General features: G+C 36.5%; 1 protein-coding gene across 1 annotated transcript in view; it reads right to left on the minus strand.

The window, feature by feature from the left end:
* Positions 1–11,075, minus strand: part of LVRN (laeverin) — an 84,921-nt gene that overhangs the window by 26,739 nt on the left and 47,107 nt on the right. Inside the window, exons 7-13 of the mRNA XM_011972865.1 lie at positions 8,366–8,506; positions 7,776–7,841; positions 7,616–7,681; positions 7,035–7,207; positions 5,380–5,456; positions 4,915–5,054; positions 2,633–2,688 (exon numbers count right to left, since the gene is read on the minus strand). Coding sequence (XP_011828255.1) covers positions 2,633–2,688; positions 4,915–5,054; positions 5,380–5,456; positions 7,035–7,207; positions 7,616–7,681; positions 7,776–7,841; positions 8,366–8,506 — 719 coding nt within the window. The remainder of the gene's footprint in view (positions 1–2,632; positions 2,689–4,914; positions 5,055–5,379; positions 5,457–7,034; positions 7,208–7,615; positions 7,682–7,775; positions 7,842–8,365; positions 8,507–11,075) is intronic.

Genomic DNA, 11,075 nt, shown 5'->3' on the forward strand with positions numbered 1-11,075 from the left:
AAAAAAAATCATTCATGTATTCACTGGAGTAGTACTTTTTAATTTCCTTCAAGAACTTATCCTTTGCATCTACAATTTGGCTGTTTGGTGCAAGAGGCCTAGTTTCAGCCTATCTCAGTTTCAACATGCCTTCCTCACTAAATTTAATCATTTCTAGCTTTTGATTTAAAGTGAAAGATGCAGGACTCCCCCTTTTACTTAAACCCCTAAAGGCCATTGTAGGGTTATTAATTGGCCTAATTTTATTTTATTTTTTATTTTTAGACAGAGTCTCGCTCTGTCACCCAGGCTGGAGTGCAGTTGTGTGATCTCGGCTCACTGCAAGCTCTGCCTCCTGGGTTCATTCCTTTCTCCTGCCTCAGCCTCCCATGTAGCTGGGATTACAGGTGCCCACCACCATGCCCAGCTAATTTTTTTGTATTTTCAGTAGAGACGTGGTTTGCACTGTGTTAGCCAGGATGGTCTTGACCCCCTGATCTCACAATCTGCCCGCCTTGGCCTCCCAAAGTGCTGGGATTACAGGCGTGAGTCACCGCGCCCGGCCCTAATTTCAATATTACTGATTCTCACGGAATGGAAAGGCCAAAGAAGAGGGAGAGAGATGGAGGAATGGCTAGCCAGTGGAGCAGTCAGAACACACACAATTATTAAGTTTGCAGCCTTATACAGGCACAATTCATTGCACCCCAAAACAATTACAGTCATAACATCAACAATTCCTGTTCACAGATTACTGTAACAGATATAACAATAATGAAAAAGTTTGAAATATTGTAAGAATTACTAAAATGTGACCCAGAGACATAACATGAGCACATGCTGCTGGAAAATGATGCCGATAGACTTGCTTGACTCAGGGTTGCCACAAATCTTTAATTTGTAACAAATGCAATATCTTAAAGCGAAGTCTTAAAGCGAAGCACAATAAAACAAGGTATGCCTGTAGTACATATGACACTGCACTTGCCTACCATTGAGGAGCTTCAATGAAGAGCTGAGACTTATGCATAAGAAACCAGTAATGAAAAGTCCCACAAAAGGCAGTGAATACTGTAAAGTAGCAAAGAAGGAAAATATGCATGTAGAAAAGTCAGGGATAAGATAGAAAAGTCAAGGAAGGCTTCATGGAGGAGAAACTTGGGAAGAGCAGTGAAGGATGCGTAGGATTAAAATAGGTAGAAAAAGAGGAGGGCAGCCCAGGACAAATAAGATAAGGTGGGAATTAGTGTGATGGGCAGATGAAGCTAACTGAGGCAGGGGATTTCCTTTGTGTATAGTGAGAAATAGGGCCTAATAGGTAAGTCCGCTCAAGCCTGTGCAGATCCTTGAATGTCAGGATGAAGAGTTTAGGTGGAAAGGTACTCTAGGCATTTAAACAATTGGAAAAGCATAATGAAATTGACGTCTAACAATTTTATTGCAATAGTGTTACAGAAGACAGAATGAAATTCAAAAGGACTGAAGACAGGAGGCTAATCTAATAGGCCAGGCAAGAGATGAAGAAAGCTTGGCTTAGTGTGGAAGCAGTGAAAGTGGTAAAGTGAGCCTCCGAAAGACATTTCTAAGAATGAAGAGATAAGACTTGGTGACTGTGCATGTAAGATGAAGTAAAGAGAGGAATCAAGGATATCTCTGAGGTTTCAAGTTTGGGTGATGAAAAGAAGAGTACCTTTGCCATGCAGGGAGAAATTGATAGCAAGAGCAAGGTAGAGACAAAAATGAAGTTCAGGGTTTAAGGTACTGAATTCATATGACCACAGGATAAACCTAAGACAGGAGGAAAGATAAGTAACAATGTAGATTTGGAAGTCATCAACATGTTCTTCCACAAACATTTACTGAGGACCTTACGTCTGCTGGCACTCTACAGATACGCAATAAAATGGTCACCAAAACCCAAGAGTGAATGAGTTATCAAACGAAAGATAGAAGAAAGTAATATAACCATGATTGGTCCTAAGAAGCTCACAGTAGTAGAAGAGGAGTCAGATACACAAGGAGAACCAGGTTTGCATATCAGAGTCTAAGGAAGCCAAAATGACATTTTAGGAGGATGTAGTCAATTATAGTAAAGTCATGGTGATCTTAGAGAGAGAGGAATTTCAGCAAAGTATTAGACAAGGAAATGTACTGCAAGTCACAGAGGGAAAAAGGAGTAAAGAAGGATAAAATAAGTAGACATTTACTCAAGCAATATGTCTGGCTAAAGAAAGAAAAAATACTAGATAATTTACTACATATATTCCTAATTTTATTGACTGAAAATTTAAACTCTGAATATTTATTAATTTACCTGGTTATAAACACTTAGCAGCATATCTTACACTGAGTAAATCTAATATAAATAAAATAAATAATTGTGCAATATATTAAAATACAGGCGAGATTGCATTAAAATTGTAGCCATCACCCTTGGACAACAGAAATCACTGCCAAATCTCAATTGGTAGTCTTTTTATTTCCAGCAACTCATTATATTATAAAATTCCATTGCAGCTACAGAATTGCATCCTATTCTGAATCAGTTATGGCCTATATATACTAAATAATCAAATTCATACTGATGAAGCTATTATTTTTATAAAGGTCTCGAGGTATATTCTAAAACTATGAGAGAAGAAAATATACTCACTTAGACAAGGAAAAGGCATCATCAATCAACTGCAGTCTGTGAATAACAGGAATAGCCTGTAGAATTAGACCCAAATATGTCCAGAAGAAGATGAGAACATTTTTCAGTAAAATTTTCAAAATAACAACAATTTAAAGATTACTGCTGCCTATAAAACACCTTCGTGTGAATTATCTCATCTGCAGAGAAACAATAATTACTGAGGATAGTCCCCATAATTTATTTATCATACATCTGTTTTTTAAATAAGTGAACCCTCTGGATATCAATCATAAGGTTTAAATACAGCAGAGAGTTTTGCCAAAATACTCTGGAAACATATCGTGTTAAAAAATAAAATAGACAACCAATTTTAAAAGGCCTCTCCAAACCAAGTATACATTAAATTGTATTTCAACATTCAAATTATTTTCAGGGACGTTTTTGGCATAGAAGCCCTTAAATAAGTATTATTTAGTGCTCTTTTGGTAACATTGAGGTACTATAATTTTTCACATGGTATTTATCTTAAGATTTTACTGATGTGACAGAATGCCACCAACAGTTCCCTTTATATCCGTGGAACGGCAGGGGCCAATTGCCAGTGTAATTCTTTAGACTCCTATTTGAATTCCCTGGCATTGCCAGGCCATAAGACTCTGCTGTCAGCTCAGTCCCTAAGGGGGCCCAAGGCCTCCTACATCATACCTTCAGCACCTCTCAGCACTGTGATCTATTTGGTTCAAAAACTTTATCTTCACAGCATTTCTTTAAGGGTCCGAGCAAGTCAAGTTAAATTCTTCAGCTGGTATAGTCTAATTTCTTTTCTGGCAGTACTAACACGTTTTCTAGATTAATATTAATCATAAAGATTCTCTTTTATTTGCTCACCAATTATGTTGTAGAAATAATTTGCCTCTGTTTTTCAATAAGTAAATCTACAATGGTTTCAATAAATCATTACTATAATGGTATAACCTCCTGCTTTCATGGCTTAGAATGCCCTTCAAAATGCAATAAGAATTTAGACACTTTGAAAAGATTTGAAAAGAAAATATTATTGTAAGTGGCCTTTGTAGCTTTATTCAAAATCCCAATAATTTGTTTTAATTACAGAATATGTTATAAATCCCTGAATTGTGTCAGGCCTTTATTAAACATAATACATATATTATCTTATTTAATTTTCACGATAAACCTTTAAGTTTGGTATATTACACCCATTATTACACATATAAGAAATTGAGATACAACCAGGATGCCTTCTCTAGCCTTTTAATGGTTGATCTTTCTGTTAGGAAGAGACTCCACCTCCACTCCCACTCCTCACCTCCAGGAATACTGAGGAGAGTTTTTTGTTTGTTTGTTTGTTTTGGTTTGTTTTGTTTTTTCACATATTCTTAAAAAGGGGAGATTTGGCTCGAAGGTGCCATACATCTGGCAAACAATGAACAAAACAGGAACATAAGTCTTCCTGACCCAGAATCTAAGCTCTAAACCAATATGCTAGAGAAACTGCTGTGTGTCTCAGAGAACCTTCAAACACAGAGACACTTAACACAGAGACATCTTTTAGTTCAACACTCCAGTTTCGTAAATGGAGTCTAAATGAACCACCCAAGGGCTCACAGCAAGTCACAGCAGAGACAACAGTACTGACTCCTAAGCCGGCATCCAGCTCCACTCATGGAAATTTAGTTTAATCCAGTTAAAATCTGATTGATTGGAACTGGCCAACATTTTAGTGTTTATACACTGCATAATTACTTATAGTTTTTTTATGATATAAAGTGATATTGGATTATTACTGATGTTTTGTGAATTAACTTCTCTCTTCTGAGGGAGAGTGGAAATACGTTTTTAGAAGTAAAATTAGTATTTTCTAGCATTTACTGAGTACCTATTATGGGTTTAGAAATTTTAAGTATACTTTCACCTACATCATCTCTAATCCTCATGATGAATAAAATAGAATAATATTCTCATTTTAAAACGAAGAAATGGAACCAGGACATTTAAGTAATTTGCCGAAGATCACAAAACTAATGATTAATAGGAAAATGCATCCTGATTCCTACCTGGAAAGGTTGTTTTGGAAAAGCAAGATGAATGTTCAAAAACACAACACATTTAATCAAAAATCTCCACTTGCTAAGAATAAGAAAAAAAAAATCTTTTGTAAGCCTGGAGGTGAGGGGCGGGGATGAAGGTAAAATCTCTTCCTACCAGAATGTTCAACCTCTAAAACACTAGAGAAGGCATTATAAATTATATTTAATTAAAAGTATCAAAAGTAACCTTACCTTAGGATCCTTTTCAAGTTGTTGATTTAGTTTCTTCCAACCTAATTTATCATAATTAACTCTATAATATCCAGTCATATTCAAATTCAAAATCACCCAGTCATGGTCAGAATCTGAAACTTGCATTTCAGGGAATACTTCTATAAAGGAATATGGGAATAATTTGAAATGGTACATTTAAAAAAGGTTTTAATACCTATTTATACTACATACTCAATTCTAAACAATAAACAATAAAACAAAAAATTAAAGGAATTCTAAAATATATATTGCTCTTACCAGGTCATTATATATTTTTCACATGTAATAGCTTTTGATTTGACACTTTTCTTTAAAACTCTATGTTCAACAAGAATATTTTAGTTTGAAATGAGATAGCTTTTCAAAAGCTAGACATTTCAGTATTTTATTCCCTGCCTTTATATGTGCATATATGTAAAGATGTTTTTAAAATTTGTTACTTACTGCTTCTTTGATCTAGCCAAACTAAAGATTGCGTAGTTCCATTTTTTATCCAAAGAATAGGGACAATCCATGTGTCACTTATTGGAAGAAAATAAAAACTTTAGTTACTTTTCGCACATAAAAACATACACTCTGAGCCATGATTAAAGAGACGATGAAATAGCACACAGAACTCGGGTTCTTTGGTCATTCTCTCTGGATATGCAGAGAGGATTACTCACCACTGTTTTTACAAGCTAGTTTTACTTTCACTATTGTTTACTCCTCTCTCCTGTTATGTCTTATGGATTTACTTCCTTTTATAACTTAGGTAGCTACTAAAACTCTTATGTCTGAAACCTTCAAGGCCTGCGTATGTTAAATTATAGACACCTGGCTTCACTCAAGGGTAGTTCAAATGCTGCAAACAGACCCAAATCCATCCATGCCCAGAGAGATGAAAAGTAGTTTAGAAGAAAGAGCTTGACAATCACTTCAAAATACTTTCAGCCTCAAGCATTCTCCCCATCTGAAAAGTATTCAACAGATGACATTTATATTTATTGAATGTCTGCATTCTTCCCACATTGCTGGATGTGACCTGGATGAAGTAGCCAACCACAGGAAGCACATTCATCATCGGAAGAGATACTCTACTCAGAGTTTGGGCAATATTTCCAATCTTGTTAAGTTCTCACAAGCCTGGTGTCTTGAAGACTGTCAGCTGTGGGTCTGTGTTTATCTGCATAGCTAAGACACACAGGTCTTCTCAAAAATCGCAGAGTAATACAGGGAGAAGGAACTTTTGAGTGTCCCATTTCTCTCTCCTAAGGCTTTAAAGAAAGAGTAGAACTATCTGAAAATTTTGGTGATGGTATTTGAAAATTAATTACTCATTTGTGCTGATACTGCAATGAAATGTGAAGATTAAAACTACCAAAAACTGTTGAAAATCAGCTAATAAATTAAGAAAGGGAAGAGAAGAAGAAAGGGATATAGTCTAGGCTATTTTATACTCTTTTCACTTTTACACAATCTTTTGGGATACATGCTACTGCGTGTATTTTATAGATAAGGCAACTGAAACTCACAGAGCTTAAATAACACCTAAGGTTTGAATTTTTGAGAAGTCAATATCTGAATCCAGGTCTAACAGAATCTAAAGGCCATCATTCTAATGTTGTGGGTATGGCTACAAACACACAAATGCACGCATCCACACACATATGTGCACACCCCCGCACAGAACTATTCCTCAAGGAAATAGTTACCATTCAGTTTCATTTTTAAGGAAGAGAAGACTACTCTGCAATAAGACTTCCTTTCCTCTTTACTAACATGTGGCAATCTATGGCTCTATCTTATTGTCTCCAACTTAGAATTCCAAGTAATTCATTACCTCTGTCTGAGGGACGAAGAGGAACACACAATACCCCACAGCTTGGGTCGTTGATGTAACCCTAAATCCCAGGGTAGGGGCACTGTGTCTTGAATCCCTAACTGTGGGTCTCTGGCCTTGCCTGGACACAAGGACTCTGCTTCACCCTAGTACACAGTCACATCGCAGAAGTGTGTATGCCCAGCAGGCGTAATGCTTCTTCACCCACAGGCTGGATTCCATTGGGTCAGAGCTCACCCCAAGGAAAGTGAAGACAAAGAAGAGCAAAGCTACCTACTTGCTGGTTAGAAGAGTCTGATTTTTAACCTTTTCAAGATAAAATGGCTCCTGTTTCATGATGCCAGTAGACACATTTAAAGTGATCACTGGAAAACCACTCTGGTGTGTCCAACTGTCCATTATTTTTTTTATTGTTGCTGGCAAAATAACTGTACTCTGGTCATCTATGGCCTGTTTTAAAAAATCATCACAAAAGCAGGTAAGGTTATCAGTGAAACATTTTGAAGTAGCAATGTCCAAAAAGAAGCTCGGTAGCTATTCTCTTCCTCACTTATGTAGTAGTCCTGCAGTGGGTGATCCTCTGGGGCAAATTTGGAACTCTGTTTATATATGAATGGTTCTTTAATTAATTCATTCAATAAATATGAACACATATTTATTGATCTAACATGTTCCATGCTCTGTTCTGGGCACTGGAAATATAGTGAAGACTAAAGACACTACCCATGACCTAAGGGAGTTCTACAACAAGACAAAGTTGTTTTTCTGTGGAACTGCCATTCACCCATGGCCTCCCAGTCTTTTCCAGTATCATACAAAACAACTCAGCAAGAACGTGTCAGAAAGTAGGACAATTACCATTTGAAAATGCCTCCACAGATCATCTTGCTCAGCATTTGAGTAGGAAAACGTCTTCAAATATGACTGTAAAAATAGAAAAGTTAAGGTTAAAATAAATAACATGCCAAAGCAATTTCTGTTTACTGCCATCCAGGTAACAACTATTTTGCAAGCTCACCTTGAGTGCACTGACAAATAAATGCTCATTCAAGAAACCAGAAAGCATCCGGGCCATAGACGCTCCCTAGGAAAAAAGAAGCTCTCCGTTATTTGAATGAAATTCAATATCCCCATACTGACACATTCCATATTTATAAGCAATATTCTGAGCTGTGCTCCTGATTGCATTTTGCATTTTAGTTGAATGTTTGAATTATTTCGGAATGTGCTAATAAAATAGTACACTAATTAAGAGGTAAAAGGTAAGCAGATGTCCTACATGTAAAGAGTGCAGAGTACATAACATTTTTAAAAATTGAGATCTTTACATAGCAAGAATAAATTTCCATCAAGCAGAAGGGTTCACCTTAAAAGTAGCAAGTTGTTAAAGTCTATGGTTGATGGATCCAAGCATTAATATGGGCTTGATTGATATTTGCAAGGTGAGAATTAATTTAATCATGTTTTCTGAAACCTATGTATTGAATTAAAATAAGGTTATTTTCATAAAAAGTTTTAAGTTGTATATTGATATAGGACCCTTAGAATCCATTTTATGCAACTTTCTACAAGAGTACAAAGCCAAAGGAAATTTCTAACTGCTTTTACCTTGCTGTAAGTAAATAAGTCATAGAGTTCCTCTATTTCACTTGTTTTGAAATGTTCCACCTTCAAGGCCACAGCTCTAGTCACCAGGGCGTGATCTTTTCTGAGGACATTATGTAAAATGTTGGAAAAAAAGATCTCATTCTATAAAGGAAAAGATTGAGCAACATTAACTCCTGAGGTGTCACAGAAAACCAAAATTCTATGGTCCTCAAATACTTTCAAAAACTGATATTGAAGAGGGAGAAAATTCAGTAATTGAGAAGTGTCAATTGAATTGAAAGATGCCAAATAAGTCAGGATTCCTTGAATAACAAAACTGTAAGACACTTTCTTTCCCATTTGTATCCTTTTTCATTTCAGTTTTTAAAAAGTCAATTACAAAGTTAATACAGTTTCCAAAAGCCACCTACATTTCCCACAGGGAGGTCCATGCCATCCTGAAAGGGCCTTCCTTAAGGTGGTTTTAATTATCTAAAATTTCATCAGTAATTTTATCAATAACTCCTTAAAATTAATCAGCCTCTCTTTCATGAATATTTACAAACTAAAAGCATGCCAGATCTACAAATTCACAAAGATGCTGATGTAATAAATGAAAATTGAAAATAAATCTGGATACTACAGTTTATGGCTCATGCATTAAGATAAGGCAATTTATTACACTTTAATGAGAATCACAGGACTCTTCAAAAGACTAGCTCTCTCTCAGACACATGATAAGGGCAATTTCTCCCTGAAGTAAAGCTAGAAGAAAAACCAGTTTATAGCCAGAGAGCCTTGTGATGACAGAGCTAGAGCAAAGACCAGTGGAGAAGTTATACTGACACATGTTCATAGCCTGGAGAACCAGGTGAACCCCTCATGATCCACAGGAACCCTCAAGTCCCTACTGACTATCTTTGGGATCTGCAAGTTGACTCTCTCAGCCTTCGACAGCGTCAGATTTTCAAAACCTGTTTCACTTCCATTTGCCAACGTTCTTATCAATCCCTTTCTATAAGAACATTATTTTTAGGCTAGTAATACCATTAATTAGGCTATTATCAAACTCTGCTTTTCTGGAAATAAGGAAACCTATCATTTAGAGCAATACATCTCAAATTTTAACATGAATAAGGATCACCAGGGGATTTTGTCAAAATCATCTTCTGATTCAGTTGGTTTGGGTTGGAGCCTGTATTTCTAATAAACAACCCGATGATGCTGATGCTGCTAGTTTGAGAATCACACTGAGTAGCAAGGATTTGGAGGAGTCATCAGTAAGCATGGATTTTATTAGTTTAACACTCAAGGCGTCTTGAGAGTGTCTCACTGGTGACCTATAAGCACAATGTAGAAAATAGAGAAAATAAAATCACTCGTAATATCGCACCCTCAGATCACCACCGTTAAAATGTTAGTGTAGTTCTTTTCCATCATTTTTCCTATGTACTATTTATTCCCATAGTTGTAAAAACTTTTTATCTTGCTCGTTTACTTATTGTAGCATTTTACAATTTTGCTACCTCATCTTTATAATTATCCCTTATAATGGCTGCTGCATTATAAAGAAAACAGAAACATAAATTGAAAGAAAACAAACCAAAATTTAATAGTGATTATCTCAGTGTGATCAAATCAAGATGATTTTCTTCTTTTCAAAGTACAGCAGATAAAAATTTTGCAAAAGAAAAACCTTAAACTATATAAATACATAGCTGCAAAATAACCCATCGGGTCAATGGCCCATAATTGATTCAATCATTTCCCTTTTATTAGCTAGGCATTTAAGTTACTTTCAGCTTTTTGCTGTTTTAACCAGTTTTAATGAACATTTTTGCACATACTGCTTCTCTACATTTTGTGGGTCTCCCTTAACCCCATCAGAACAGATTGCTTTTCTTTCTTCTGCCTGCCTGGCATAAGGTTTTATGTAATCTTCTTGATATCACTATAACCATACAAGGTAATTAATGAGACAAACACCTCTTCCTCAACACCCTAGAGGTCTTTCTACTCTGGGCCTCCCATAAGGTGATGCTGTCCGTAGCCTGTTTCAGTTCTATTGGAGGGAAACATTACATAAAACATGATGTCAGCTTAAAAAAAAACAAAAACAACAACAACAAAAAGAACTAGCTACTGCATATAGTGATTAGATAATGTGAATCTGAATATTCACCATTAATTTGTCCCACGAGCTGCAATATGTCAGAGAAGGCCTATTAAAATTTCTTCCTTTTTTTTTTTGGAGACAGTCTCACTCTGTTGCCCAGGCTGGAGTGCACTGGTGTGGTCATAGCTTGCCGCAGCTTCAATTTCCTAGGCTCAAGCAATCGTCTCACTGCAGCCTCCTGAGTAGCTGGGACTACAAGGGTGCACCACCATGCCCAGCTAACTAAAAAAAAATTTAGTAGAAACGAGATTTCGCTATGTTGCCCAGGCTGGTCTTAAACTCCTGAGCTTAAGAGATTCTCCCACCTTGGCCTCCCAAAGTGTTGGAATTACAGGTGTGAGCCACCACACACAGCATAGAATCTACTCTTATCCTTAGAAATATAACACTATTTATTGTAATAAATTTGTACAGAATATCATGATGGTTAAAAACACAGAATCTGGGCCGGGCGCGGTGGCTCAAGCCTGCAATCCCAGCACTTTGGGAGGCCGAGACGGGCGGATCACGAGGTCAGGAGATCGAGACCATCCTGGCTAACACGGTGAAACCCCG

Source organism: Mandrillus leucophaeus, unplaced genomic scaffold (genome assembly GCF_000951045.1).
Source record: "Mandrillus leucophaeus isolate KB7577 unplaced genomic scaffold, Mleu.le_1.0 Scaffold131, whole genome shotgun sequence".
Lineage (NCBI taxonomy): Eukaryota > Metazoa > Chordata > Mammalia > Primates > Cercopithecidae > Mandrillus > Mandrillus leucophaeus.